Source organism: Drosophila ficusphila, unplaced genomic scaffold (genome assembly GCF_018152265.1).
Source record: "Drosophila ficusphila isolate 14025-0441.05 unplaced genomic scaffold, ASM1815226v1 contig_220, whole genome shotgun sequence".
NCBI lineage: Eukaryota > Metazoa > Arthropoda > Insecta > Diptera > Drosophilidae > Drosophila > Drosophila ficusphila.
Window position 1 is genome coordinate 191,215 of NW_025064118.1, and position 15,218 is coordinate 206,432.

A 15,218-nucleotide genomic window follows, 5' to 3' on the forward strand; every position below is an offset into this window, starting at 1 on the left:
GTAGGGCTATACCTTTTACGAGTTGCCTACAAATGTTTATTCATTATAATTCCGGATATTCTTAACGTTTAAATAATTTAAATTTTCTTCGCGCTTTTCTTTAACAACTTCTTAGTTTTCCTCTTTTACAACTCAAACTCTCAACCTCGACCGCTCAATTCAAGTGTATATTTCTTAACTTCCCGATCTCAACTAAACTGGAGTTCAAGATAAGTTTTCTAAAGAAGCCTCTGGATGTGAGCTTTCAGAACTTTTTATACCCTTGCAGGGCAAAAGGGTATTAAAATTTCATAAATGAACACTACCACAAACTCATTGATTGGATTCCTATCCTTTGGTGCTGACTAATGAAATAATTAAGAGGTCAGCACTTGCAGAGAACTTATGCGACGCCGATTTCAATGCCAATCCAATATGGTGCTTGAAAGCAGTTCCACCTTTTAACGAGCAGAGAAAGTTCAATATTTCATATTTGCAATATTCCTGTAATAAATTTATTTTTGCAACATGCATCTCTCTCTTTGTAGAGTGTCAAGACATTAGTCATCGGCTCGAGACTAAAATCTTCCGATCAATAAATATCGTGAAGTCAAACCCCTTATTGGTTTCAACCTAGATTCGCTAGAGAACTTACAGAATCTCTGCTGCTCTTTAAAAGATTAAAGATCCCGCGCAACTCACTTTTCTGTATAAGTACTTAAATATAATAACTTATCCATAAATTTAAATGGAAAACTTCAAATCAAGCGTTTAATACAACACATATTTATTAAAATATTTAGTTGACCTATGTTATGGGACAAATTTTCGTAACAAATTAGAATTTAATTTAAAAGAAACTTGTAGAAACTTGTAGAAAACTTGTATCAGGCAGATTTTGGTTTTTTGGTCGCAACAAAAGTCGATGACTTGATAGAACATTTATGTTGGCCGAACAATCCATGAACTGGCAGACAGCGACACTCACTAACGATCTCGGTCTTAAAAAGTGTATCTGCCAGCGATGATGTAATCTGACTTAACATTTTCTTCTGATCCGGTGCTTTTAGTTTTTCAAAGTTTTGTGTTGCAAATACCCAGCCACCGTTGTTCAAAACAAAGTCAATGCCCATGTCATTATCGAATTGCAACTTGGATCGTCTTTTGTTGTCTTTTCCATCTAATGTAGCTACCAAACGTGAGTTGAAGCCTGTAAAAATAAATTATAAGAGTCACTGATACTAAGTGCCGACGTCGTAAATTCCTACCAACTAGTTTTTCGACTGGAACTCCCTCCAAAGCCAGTGCCTTGACTGGGGCAATAAGATGAAGAAGCGCTCCATCAAACTTCGTAACGGATCCAGTCAATTGAGCTCGAACAAATTTCCACTAGAAGTGAGGCAAGAATAAAAATTAATTTTAACTTATAAAAAAGAAATATATAAGTTTTGCTTACCCAATTTTTATATTCTAGAGAATCACTTCGCACTCCAATAATGCTTTTTGCAGCACCAGCACGGAATGGATAATCCAACGCCAATTGGAAGGCCTTTTCATCGGCTTGAGGAGCAATGCCCTTTAAAATCTCCTTGATGTCATTGTAAATGTCGAGAATACGTTTTTCAGTTATAATTTGTTCAACGCAATTGTCACAGAAATTATCTATTCCATTTAGCTTGATATCGGCAAGATTTCCCTTGTAGTTGATTTTACCATTATCGCTTGTAAGGAGAGCAGGATATCGCTTAGACTCATCAAACACAACAACTCCGACTTGGACGTCTGTAAAACCACGGCTCCTTAGTGACTCACGTATATCGGAGATTGCAGGCGCTATTAGATTGGAGAGAACGACGGGAGTCACGTTGATATCAACGACGAAAACAACGTCTGCCTTGTTATTTGGTAACTTGACAGTGAACTCATCTCCAAGATCGCGCTGGCCAACAGCACCAGCGCACTTTATGCATCGTGGGGGTAATAGAACCCATTTCTTGAGCTGCCTCACAGCAGACCCGTAAGCCAAGGCGAACGTACACGCAGTTGCCTCTTTGTCCTTTTCAGCCACCTTTGCTAGAGCAACATCACACGCCTTGCGATAAGGTCTAGAGTCCACCGAAATAAAGTGGAAAGCAAGTGGTGATTCAACGCCAAACAACTCGCTACAAATTTCATCGCGTTTCTGGACATTGACTTGGTCGCTGTTAAATGCAACTGCTGCGCATTTTCCAACTCCATAATCGTTGCCGAGTGCCGCCGAGTCTGGGGCTATTGTACCATCAATGCGCAAGAAGTCATCGTATGGCTCAGCATTGCCGTTGCCAAGAAGACCCCGCGTCTTACTCGTGAAGAATCCGTTTATGTTGAAATTGCAAACCTTTAGATCTGTGGTGCACACAACACTCACTCCATATTCCGAATGCAAATGAACGGTGTAAAATTTACGCCATGCGTGAATTCCTAACAAGTTCTGTGGGTATTCGGCAGAATTTCCATTTATCTTTAGCGCAAGATTATCTGCCACCTCGACAAAGTTTCCATCCCGATCAGCAAGTGTGATACCGCGAAGCTTTCCATTTGTAATCTGACCAATTATTGTGAAGTTGTTGTCCACGCTGTCCTGAGCCAGGATATACTTGCAGTTTCCAGGATAAGCGAAATGTTGGCCATCGAATGTGAAAATATGCTGCCCGTCTACGACGTGGCCACGCAGTTCGAAGTCATTAAAGAATATCCACGAACTTAACAAATTCTTTGTGAATACCTCATCCCAATTTTCATTCAAAATATAGTTTATGACACTGGAACGGAATGAAAGTAGAGTTGGCAAAACAGATAAGGATTCCAAAGAATGTGCAATAGGGCCAAACCATGTTTGGAAATCAACCGCATATGCAGAAGGTCCAGGAGCAGTGCTTTTAATCGAGATCCAAATGGAGCGAATTGCTCTTATTCCAAGCTTAATAAGTTCTTCTAGCGACTTTTCATCATTTATTTTTTGTTGCTTAAGTTTTGCGTCTAAGTAATCGTGCAGTTTTTGTAGGAATTCGGTGGTCTCCTGAGTTTGCGGCAAAATGTTAATCTGCTCAAACAGACTGTTCAAAAACTGTACACCCTTTTCAAGAAGCTTAAGTTGCTTAACTTTGTCATTGAACTCAGTACGAAGACTTTCGAATGATGGAAGCGTTTTAGCATACTCATTAAATTCCTTGATTATTCCTTCAGTAGCATTAACCAAAACTTTTATTACTTCTTGAACTGCGTCGTTGATTGGTTTCAAAGCTTCGGCTATCGCTTTGCTATAGTTCTTCAGAGCTGGTCCATACTTCTCCAGCGTGGAAAGAAGAATTTTAAGGGCCTTTGTGTATTCCTCTATTATCTCCTTCTGAAGCTGACCAAATAGTTTGGTTGCAGTTAAAACAAAATCTTCCCATGCTTTAAGAAGGGAGTCATTCCACAAAGACTTTAATTTTTCGTAGATCTCAACAAATGACTTGTGGGCCTTTTCGAGTGTTTTTGTTATTGTCTGGCTTAAGTCATCAGTTAAGGCAGCGATTTTCTCAAAAAGATTGTATCTAAAAAAAAATTATTTATAAATTAAAATAAAAAAATTAATTTTTTTTTGGCTTATCAAAGAATAGCCTTGTTTACTCACAAGCCATCAATAATCGGTGCGATTAACGGATCTGCTTTCAGCTCTTGAAGAAGTCCCTTTGCATTTTCGAGTAATTTACCATTTAGCTTTGAAAAATCGGGAGAAGCCTCCTTCGCCAGTTTAATATTTTTGTCTGCGCCATTTCGTAGTTTCTCAAATCTTTCCTTAATATTTGTAGCAATTAATTCAGTGTCTTTATCCAATTCCGTTTTAACGTTAGCCTAGAAAAAATATATTTAGAAACGTTAAATATAAAAAATCACTTCAAAAATTGTTGTTCTTACCAAGAAGGCGTTCACGTTTTCTTCATCTACCACATAGTTAGTCTGGAGCAAGTTGGTTGCATCTAAGGCCACACGCCCATTTAGTAATTCCTTGTTGTTACCAGAAACATCAAATTTAAGTTCCTTGCCCAATTTTATTTCTGCTTTGCCATCAAAGAAATCCTTTCGCTTAAGTGCAATTTTAGCTGAAGTTGTTTGAATCTCACTTGTAATTTCTATGGGATTCCCATTAGAAACTTGGACTCTGGTACTAAATTTGGCATTCTGTTTTTGCCTATTAAAGTCTCCCACTATTTGTATAAGCTGCTTATTCGATTCAGTCAAAGAGATTTCTAATTTTTCTTTATTAATGAAGGATAGCGCCTTTAAGTTATTTTCACCGTCATTAACTTCGAAGTTAAGACTGTATTCTTGGCCTTCAGTATTTAGTTTTGCGCTGCTCTTTACTTGGTATTGGAACTGAAGTCCTGAAGACTTTACAGCTGTTGTAGATGCAATGTTAAAACCATTTTTGGATCGCAAATTGCGCAACTCGCTGTTTGCTATGACCTTCTGTTCCGGCAATCGGAAAATGTCAAATATAAATTCTGTGTTTGCCACTTGTTCATCTAAATTACCATTAAGTCGTCCAGAAATACTCAATGGACGAATAGTCGGGTGTTCTAATTTGAGTTGGCCATTGGCGTTAAGTGCGATACGCTCGGTGCCCGATACATCTAAAATAGCAGAAATGCGGACAACATCATCGGGCCTTTGCAATTTATCAATAAAGAATGCAACTGATTGCTCATAGTGGCCAAAAATGTTGCCATCCGTTGGAATTCGCTGCGCGGTTTCAAACGAAATTTGACGCTTTGGAAGTATTAATTCAACAGCAGACGACGTGGGCTGAATGTTGGCAGTGAGTTGGTACTTAAAATTGTTGCCGGTAATAATGAAGCTATCCAAATGGTATTGGTATTTAAATCCTTGGCGAGTACCCTGGGATTTTAGTTGAAACTCATATGGATATCCAAGCTCACGTAGATCGACAAGAATAAGGGTTGAACGTTCCTCATCTTCTAGTTTTTGTTCATCTACGCCTACCAGTGATTGCACTTGTATGTTTGTGCACTGCTTTTTCTCTTCGCAAATGGAAAACTTGGTGTTGAATTCTTTGTTTGTTATTTTAATTGTAGATACGCCATTCTTGGATCCAAAGTTACCATTAAATGTATATGAAAAACCAATTTCCTTATCCGTATTGGCATCAAATTGTTGCCGTGTCAACTTAAAATTGCCAGAATGGGATTTGCCTTGATACTGCACTTGGCCTTGACCGTCAATAATAGCTTTATTTAGTTCTTTTTTAAGCGCATATGTGGCTGTACCTGAGAATATAACGCCACTCACATTTTTCAATTGAATTTTAATATTTTTACCCTGTGCTCGTGCCTCAAGCTCATAACCATCGAGTTTTAATTTCTTTGAGCTCCAGCTGCCAACAACATAGAAATCATCAATGTTAACGTAAGAAGCTTCGCTGTTTAACTTGATATCGAATTCTGCCAAGTTTTGTACTTCCAAAGCAATCTTCCCTTTTCTCTCTCCTAATAATTCGGCAATGCTACTAATTATAATAGGCTTTTCTTTTAATAAATCCACACGAATGTCAACACCTTTTTTGTATTCGGAGTTGTAGAGCTTTGTATCCAAGCCGTACGCCTTATCAGCCTGTTTTGCTTGAACGGTCACCACGTAAGTTGAATCATCGTTAGACTTAATAGTGCGGATGTTTATATTGATGTCCTTAGCTGATTCGAAGCTGGAATCCATTACGTATACTATATCAACGTTCTCGACACCATAAGAAAGGGATGCATCCGTCTTCAGGTATTGTTTTCCGTACTGAGCGTTAAAAACATACTTTTGCTTACCGTGAAGGTCACCTTCTTTCAGGCTTCCAGTTTGCTCACGCTTATAGTTGCCATTTAATTTAAATGGAGACTCCATACTATTTACTTGACTTTCAAATTCATAACTTCCATCATTTGGTGTGCCGTTCCATACTGTGTTGACGCGAGCAAATTGTCCCTGCCCAGTTTTGGATTCCACGAAAAACTCAAGATTGTAAGCGCCATTGTCATTTCCCTTTGATGGTTTTAGTAGTTTTCCATGACTCTTAACTTCCACAAACTTTAGAGCCGACTTTGGAATTTCAATGTTAGTTTGCAAATTGTATGAAGTCGGTTGGCCTTGATGGTTATTGTAATTTCCATTTGCGCTAACTGAAAAAAAGCTCTCCGTATTTGGTTTTAATATTAAGTACAACACCCTGCGCACTAAACTCGCCCACTGTGATGGCGACTTCAACGGGTTGACTTAGTGGATTTCCATTAGCTTTGAGGTTAAAATCTAAATTCTTAGATTCACCATTAGGTTGCTGCTTAATTTGAAGGTTCAGCTCAGACTTTTCTCCATCCAATGCCGTGTACAACAAATTACTGTTGGCTGAAAATTCTTTGGTTTTGGAATTCAGTCGATCAAGCTTTCCCTTAAGTACAATTGATCGCTTTTTGTTACTGCCAGGTGGAGTGTCACTAATCTGGGCATCCATATTTCCTTGAGTTAGACCGGTTTTGGCGTTTGTTGTAACCTTACGATTGACACTGCCATCGATAATTCGCCCATCAGGAGTGGTTAATGTAAATGCACCTTGTACTTCTCCATTTGTGCGCAATTCGCCCTTAACACTGCCATTAGCCTCGAAAACTAATTTTTTGTCCTTCGACTCGCCAATACTTTTGGTTGAGAACTTTAACTTTTCTATAACGTTTTCAGACTTCAAATGTATTTTTTTCTCTCCATCAAGCGTTAGTGTCGTGTCCAAATCGTACTTAGGAGCCTGGACGTGAAATTTGGATTCCAATTCGAGCTTGTGCTTCGGCTCAGTCTTCTGGGTCTCAAATGTGGCTGTTAAATCTCCCTTTCCATTCTTTGCTACCCGAAACTCGCTCTTAGCAGTTAATAGATTTTTCACAATAAGGTTAATCTTAGCCGCTGATATTTTTTCCTGGGGATGCTGGGATTCACTGGTAAATTTGACAAGCTCTGTCGTATCTTGGCTTATCTTGAGCTCGCTGTTGGTTTTATCTGGTGTGCCAATGACCTTCAGTAACCATTGAGAAGATTTGTCCTTTCCGCTTATTTGAATTTGGCCTTGAAGGTCAATCCGGATATCTTGCGCCGTGAAGCGTTGGCCCAATTCACCCTTGGCAGATAATAACGTTCCCCAACTGGTTGTTACAGCATTGTCGACTACAAAAACATTGCCGTTGAAATCGCACTTGGATACGACATCGATAGAGTGCTTGTTAAGAGTTGCAGTTGCCTCTAGGGAATAGTCTTGTACGTGTCGCTGATTTTTGTTGTATTTAACTTTAAGAGAACCAACTTTTTGTTCTCGTAATAGTTCTACATCGAAATCCAATTTATCAATGTCAAAAGAAGACTTAATCTTTACTGCTCCCACTTGCTTGCCTTTATGCTGAGCCTCTATACTTTGCGCATATGATCCTGTACGTAATTTGGAGTTACTATCCTTTTGGAAATCAAATCCAATATCACTGCTAATTGCCCAAGAAGCAGCTTTGCCATTTGCCTTAAGAGCATACGACTGGTCAGCGACTGTTAAGTGTACGGAGCTGCCATAGATATTTTCTGGAGTTTTTTCGTCATTTATAAAGAAACCTGCGGCATACTGACCATTTTCAACTTTAATATTTCCCTTTATCAAAAACGATTGTTGGTCCGACGCGATACGAAGCTCAGAATTAAAAGAACTTTGACCAACATCTGTCCACCCATTGACAACTATGCGGTCGTTATTCGCGTTAGAAACTTGGAAGTTATCAAAGTTATATCTTTCTAGTTTATCACCGATTTTTTGAACCGTGATTTTTCCATCAGCTCGATACCCATTTAAACTGTTTGAGATGCCATTATTGTCCTGTATTTGGATTAAAGGTTGATATACATTTCCATTCTTGCTGAGGCCAATTTTACTTTTTTTAATGTCTTTATTTTGTTCGTATTGACCGTATAAAACTAATTCTTTATTGTCATTGTTTATTCCAGCTTCGACTGCAAAGTGGTATTGAGAATTGTCGAAATATAATCTTGCAAAGGATTTTGGCTTAGATCCCAGTTCGAAACCAACACTTGTATCATGAGAAACTTTTGACCCAGGAGTGGAATAGTCTAACTTCCACTTCTGGCTGCCGGAAGGCTCATTTGTATGAATTCCGGAGAATGTAAATTTGCGTTCGGCCTTAAGGTGTATGGCGAAAATAAATGGTTTAGAGAAATGAAATTGGTCTGCAACAGCTACTTCTCTTTCATTGCCAGTTTGAAGTTCACTTAAGCTCGTCGAACTCTCAAGGCATATATTTAAGCCAATGAATTCCAGTTGACTAAAGCACATCTCGGTGGGTGGGGAATTCTTATTTTTCTTGTTTCCCTTCAGGGCAACTGCTCTCTGCTTATCTTGCTCGGCCACATACAGTTCTGTCTCGATTTTAATATTAACCAGCTCAAGTTTTTCACGAGGCAGCTCGATATCGGCATTGAAACCATCACCATCCTTAATAACTGACACGGTTACATCGTTGCCTGTCGCAGAGTGTGCAGTTGATACCACACGGAGGCCAGTGGACAACACTTGGGCATTGAATCCTACTTGAAGGTTAACGATGACATCAACACTAGGGACCACTTTCAACCTATATTTTGCTTTCTGCCAGTTCTGTTCCAGAATTGCATTGATGTCAAGATTTACAGCCAGATCAAGTTTGGTAGCTGCAAAGCCCTGAGCTACGAGCTCTAGAGGTACTCCAATGCTAGTTGGATATGCGAGGTCTGTATCAAGAAATAGGTAGTGACCGGAAAATTGTTGTTCAAATGAAGATAATTTTTGTTTGGCATTTTCAAACGAAACTGAGAAGTAATTTATAATGTCATCCAATGTGCCCGGTATGTTATCACCAAGGCTCAAAAACGCTAATTCTGAACCAAAAAGTTTTAATGATATATCCAAATTAATATCGTGGTCATTTTTACTTCCATACGTTTTATATTTCTTTGAAGTCTTTGCAGCATCGTCAATAACCGAGCGTCTTGCTCGACCACCAGCAGGTCCAGCAGCTCCGTTGTTTCCACCTTCAATAAGCTTTACAATTTCGTCAAAGTCTTTGTTTAGCAAACCTTTAGGCCCCAGATAGTATTCCAAAACATTCTCAACATTTTCTTGCCGAAGGCTTGCCTCAAATACGTTAAAATTAGTGCCAAAAATTTCAGTAGTTACATTGAGACGAGATGATCTGGGCAAGAAACCATGTTGCGAATATATTAATTTGTAATCCGAGCTCGCTCCAATGCCAAGATGATCAATTTTGTAGGAAACCTCATTGTTGAAACTATAGCGTCTGTAGTCCGTTGGGAATTTTTTAGTCACTCGAATGTTGGCCAAATGGTACCTTTGGTTCTCACGTGCGGCATCTGTCGAATCCCTGATGGCTTTTAAATTCGATGAAATGAAGCCACCGACCTGGTTAACGGTCTCCGAATTAACTATTTCTGCAATTTGGTTAGCTACCTCTGCATTGGGACACGATATTGCCGCAAGATAAGCTTCAATTCGTAACTCAGAATCTTCGTTATGGTTCTTAAGTAATTCCAGCGATTTGGTTTGTAGTGTCTTATCGCATTCCACAGTTGAAAACGCCTGCAAGGCTGCTACGCGTATCCGATTGGCTCGGCCTGTAGAGGCACACTCACTGAGGGAAGCAGCCGTATTGCCACCCAAGCTCTTTGCGTTTCCTATTCCCTTTAAAATATATACAATGCGCTCTTCTTCCTTTTTAGTGTTTGGCTTGCAGTGCTTAAGGCCATCCGAGAATTTTTTAGAAATAGCCTCGAATTCTGGTCCCTGACAATTCTTTCCTGCACAAAATTTAGAAACCAAGCTACCAACAGATAGGTAGAGTTCCTTAGGCGCGCTGGGTGACAGCTGAGCAGCCGCTTGATTAAGAGTTTCTTTGTCAACATTTTTGACTAAGTTTAGGGATAGTATTGCCAGTAACTTCTCCTTATCATTAAACTTAGCAAGCTGTTTCAAAATAACTCTAGCTGACTCAGCGGTGCTGGTTCGGAAAAGGCCATCCAAATATACCTTGCGCGCCAAGACTTTGTTTGGGTGTGGAAATGCAGCCAGTTCCAATAGAGTATCACTATCCGATTGACGGAGCAACCTTATGAACTCCACAAACTTTTTGGCGCTTTCTTTTTTCACATAATCGCCAGTTGAGTCCACTAAATCAGATAATACTGCTTTTAGCGCGTTAATATTTTTTGCAGAGTATGTTTCTGGGTTTTGGAATATAACGCTTTTAACAGTGGATCCGGTTGACGGCGGCGTTGCATTGCTTCCAGTTGGATTTTTAAGAGTAATTGTTGTGACCACCTTTGCATTGACATCCGAATTTCCTTTGGTAGTTCCAATGAACTTGTATGTTTCTGTCAACTGAACATTTTCAATAAGACTGTTCACAATCCTCGACTCCTTTATGTAATTTGCCTGCAGAAGCAGATTTGACTTGACACCGGCCTTTTCATTTACCCTTCCGAACACCAGCCCACTGTTGATCTGCTCGCGGTGTGTACAGCTGTTTAAATTGCGCACCTTTGTAATAATGTTCGCATTGCCAACATTAGACGTTGAGGTATGCGTAGGGCACTGGCCAAACACATCAACCTCATTTTCCGCCTTTTCTCCTGACTGCAGCAATGAAACAAACGCACGCTTTATGTTCAGAGAGTAATTTGAGTCGCTGGGGTCCGAGCAAATTTGTGGATCCAAAATTCCGCTTACTAGTGTAAAATGCACAGGTTTCTGGATGCTGTTCAAAATTTTCTTCTCAACAGACTCTTTTGTATTTGATACTTTTACAGCACTAAGCTGTAACGTGTATCCACAGTTTCCTTTCGAAAAAACTTTGGCGGATCCGGTTACTTTGAGACTGGTATCATCAGACTCACTTAGAACACCGCTACTCAACCCAACAGTTAAAATACTGTCAAAGGAGTATTCATAGAAGTTTCCAGGAGTGTATTTTAATAGTCCATTATCAGCTATAAAAATCATCATCAACATCAACTAATAAGAAAAAATTAATTTTTGTATTTTTCGGCACTTACATGTTGGGCATCCTGCATTGCAAATGTTTTCTGTGTCAAAAATAAAAAAGACATACATTTTAAGTATTTAGTTGTTTAAATATCTTTATGTGGCATTAAATCAAAGTCTATCTTTTAAGCTCATTCCTCCCATCTCCCATACTGAGAGAGAACCTGACTTCACTGGGTATTTCCGATTGGAAGAGCAGAGGCGCCTGGATGGAGGCGCTGAGGCCAGCCAAACCCCGAATCGGGTTGTAGTGCCACCTAATAATAATAATTACTCCGTTGTTTTACCCTTGCAGAGCAAAGGGTATTATAAATTAGGCCAGAAGTTTGCAAAGCAGTGACTATATCCGACTATATCGGATAGCCATAAGAGAGATTGAAAAATCGAATCAAATTTTATCAAAATCGGAATAATTTATCATTTACCTGCCAAAGGAATGATCGAAAAATATATATATAAATTATGGAAAAAAAATATACTGACGTTGTTTTTTGTCCCAAGGACATGAATTTTGGAAAATCGAGTTTCTTAACTATCCCTGATTCGCAAATAAAATTTTATAAAAACTTCAGAATCGAAATAGGTCTTCCAAGTGGCGTTTTCTAACTACTATTGAATTTAGGATTAAACTGTATCATATAGCTCTCATAGGAAAGATCAAAACAAAAAAAAACAATAAATAATGGAAAAATAAATTATAACGTCGTTGTTTTAAAGGCCAAGAGCATTATTTTCAAAATATTGAGTTTTTTAATAACCCTTGAATCGAGAAAAAAATTTCATTAAAATCCGACAGCGTTATCATATAGCTTCCATAGGAAAGATCGAAAAATCTATACAGAAATAACGGAAATAAAATTTTAACATCGATTTTTTTTAATCAGACAAGACAGACTATCGACTCTTGAATTGCAAATTAAATTTTATCAAAATCGGACAACTATATCATATAGCTGTCGTATGAACAATAGTCGAAAATATGGAAAATTAATAGAAAAATTGTCAAAGCTTCGATGTTGTTTAGCTTTTATGTTTTTTGTTTGACTTATTTGATGACTGCAAGGGTATATAAGCTACGGTTTGCCAAAGCTAGCTTGCCTTCTTGTTTTTTAATAAAAAATTAAGTTTTGTACAAGAAGTTAATATTCTACGAAAAAAATAAATAATATCTCCAATAGCAACCAGTATTGTGGTAAAGACTCTCCGATTAAATTAATATACAACAAAATGCTTATTGGAACAACTATGTTATAAAAGATAGTAAAAAGTTCGACTTTCCACAGGACTTAGCTCTAACTTTAATAGTCAATTTTTATTCTTGTCGATCAAAATCAAGATTTAAGTATATATATATATGTATATATATATATAACACTGTGCGACAAAATTTAACGAAATGTTTGTTTAAGTTACTTTTTTGATTGTTTTCGGTTAAGATGCATAAATTATGCACAAAAATATCTATGCCACCTTCTAAGTGATAGGATTTCTTTTTTTATGATAAATTTTATGAAATTATTATTATGAAAATAATTAACACAAAATTTTTTTTTTTTTTTTTGTACTTTCAATAAACTATTATTTTTTTTAAAAGTGACGTTTTTTCCTGATTTTTTTTGGCTTTTTTAAAGGTATCCTCGCGTTACAAGTTCCATACGTAGTCGCCAAGAGTATAGAGCTGGGTTAAAAAAATTTTAAAGCATTTTTATAAAAGCCTAACGGTATATTAATATATTTTAATTAATAGATATTGAACTTGCATAAAACGCTTATAACAGTGAAAAAATATTTTCCCAATATGTGATTATAAGGCTGTGAAATATGCAAAAACACGCGTTTTTGGGACATTTGAGTGTGCGTAGAAGCTGATTGGCTATTGATATTAACAAATCCAAAAACTTATATTCTTATTTTGACTAGTAGAAGTGAAAAATAAGAAAAAATCAACTTAAACATTTTTTTGTCGCACAGTGTAATATATCCGTATTTGCTTCCGGTCGTATTTACATACTATAAAACTTACCGGCATTAGCAGCTTCAATTAATAACACATACAAAAGGATTCCAATAAAAACGCAATTGTGCTTTAGTTTAGCCATTGCGTTGGCCCCTTAGGGATTTCCTAGGAAAAGCGAACAACACAATTCGTAAAAACCTTGGCAAATAATTTTTTGTCTAGTGCAAAATTTCCAATTTTACCTCAACAGCACTGGTAGTTATTCACTCTATTTTTTTTACTGATAACTATGTAAACCGACCGCAAATTGAACTCGTTACGAATATGATGACCGCCGACTACGAATTAAGCAGGAATAAGTGAAAACACTCACTTTAAATACCTCGAATAATTCAAGAACTCACACATTGAGTACACATATGTACGAACATATAGTACATAGTCGCGGTACATGGTATTTAAATATATTTAATAGTATGCCATGTAAATAAACACACAACAAAAGAAATGTGAGCGAACAATTCTTTATCACTAGCGAAGGGTGCTGAGACTGGAGCCAAGTACTTGGTGTTATCTCGTAATCATCGGACTTCGACACTTTCGATCCCAGCTTAGAACTTTCTCTCGCTCATTTGTGTATATGAAAATTATTATAGTACATAGACTTAATCTATAGACCCATGTGTACAATGTATATATTGTGTTCATGATTTAATATTGTTCTGTTTAATATGTTGTCATCGTTGTAAAACTTTTAGTGCAAAGAAGAAATTTCCGTTGTGTTTTTCAGACAAGTACCTGTAGTAATCTATGTACAAACATTTAATTTAAAAATATATTACTCTGCATAAGCAAAGTAAATATGTAACACATTGTATTTTATGTTAAATTTTTTTTTATTGACCTACATTTTCGGATAGCTGGTATGTATTTATATATATGCACGTACACATATATAAAATATATTGTTATTATATTAATCAAAAAATATTTAATATTTATGCATATATAAATTAAATACATATTTTATTGTTTATGTAGTTTGAAAATATACATATAAGTATGTTTGAAAGCGAACCCCGAACATTTGATAAAGATGCTTTATAAGTCATGAATTGCAGTTAATGCCTGATAAGAACTTTAATCTCTAAATGTGGCTTGAAAGCAAACCCCTGCTCGATAGGCACGCAAAATTACTGGCTGTATGTAGACAGAAAAAATTACAGTTCGAAAGAATGTTACTTTTATAATGATGATTTCCTTTTGGTTAGTTAAGATCAAGAAAATCACAAATTAACATATGCATGTAGCTGCTGAATTTATACAACCAAAAAGATTTGAAAAATAGGATCTGTTATTAAGTATAAACCCATGCACATCTGTATGAGTGCTCGTATTCTTAAAAAATGTTATCATCCCAGTGGAAAGCTATAACTTGCTGTAACTAATTTTTCCATGGTTTCCTGGGAAAACACAATGATTATAAGGTTGACAAAAACATACATTTCAGTATCGTATGAGACAAATAATTTTCGTACCGGCAAATCTTTTGAACCTCCACTCGTTTTAAATTTCTTTGGGTCTGTGGCCCTATTCAAAAGTGTTCTTTATACAAAAGTGTTCCTTATAACAGGAATTTACATATAAATTCCAATATTCTAAGTTTTATAGATTTCAGATACCTCGACGGATATCCGGACGAAAAAAACGGACAACAACACCAATCAATCAAAATGCAACAGGTAAAAAAACTATTTTAAATGTAAAATGTTAATTAAAATCCATTTAATATTAATATAATGTTAATTTAATGTTAAAATATAATTCCCAAGTGGTTCTGGCAGATTCGTAGTGGGATACCCCTTGATTTTGGCCAATTTCTCATTTCTCCGGGATGACCGGCAGTTTCTCTAAGAAACTTTTTCCGGTCTCTGGAAGTGTGTGTGTGTGCGTGTGTGTTAGTGTCGTGGTTCCAGAGTGGGAGAGAGTATCTGGCCAACTCCTCCTCCTACTGGAGTCCACTCCCGGATGCAGTGCACCATGGGTCGACTCCTCCTACTGGAGTCCACTCCCGGATGCAGTGCATCATGGGTCGACTCCTCCTACTGGAGTCCACTCCCG

The 15,218-nt window shown here is 37.3% G+C and overlaps 1 protein-coding gene and 1 long non-coding RNA gene across 3 annotated transcripts; one reads left to right on the forward strand and one right to left on the reverse strand.

Moving 5' to 3' along the window:
* Positions 1 to 742: 742 nt before the first annotated feature.
* Positions 743 to 13,452, reverse strand: LOC108095008 (apolipophorins). The gene is given in 9 exon segments (XM_017195853.2): positions 743 to 1,189; positions 1,248 to 1,368; positions 1,436 to 3,554; positions 3,635 to 3,855; positions 3,919 to 6,192; positions 6,194 to 11,085; positions 11,152 to 11,181; positions 13,164 to 13,262; positions 13,340 to 13,452. Coding segments are annotated over 8 exon segments (10,056 nt in total). The 5' UTR covers positions 13,240 to 13,262; positions 13,340 to 13,452; the 3' UTR covers positions 743 to 866.
* Positions 13,453 to 14,337: 885 nt separating this feature from the next.
* On the forward strand, positions 14,338 to 14,968 carry LOC108095011. 2 transcript variants are annotated; one of them, XR_001771587.1, is made up of 3 exons: positions 14,338 to 14,584; positions 14,769 to 14,839; positions 14,930 to 14,968. It is a non-coding gene; the product is annotated as an uncharacterized LOC108095011 (long non-coding RNA). The 2 variants fall into 2 exon arrangements; XR_001771588.1 differs by having other exon boundaries at positions 14,776 to 14,839.
* Positions 14,969 to 15,218: the final 250 nt, after the last annotated feature.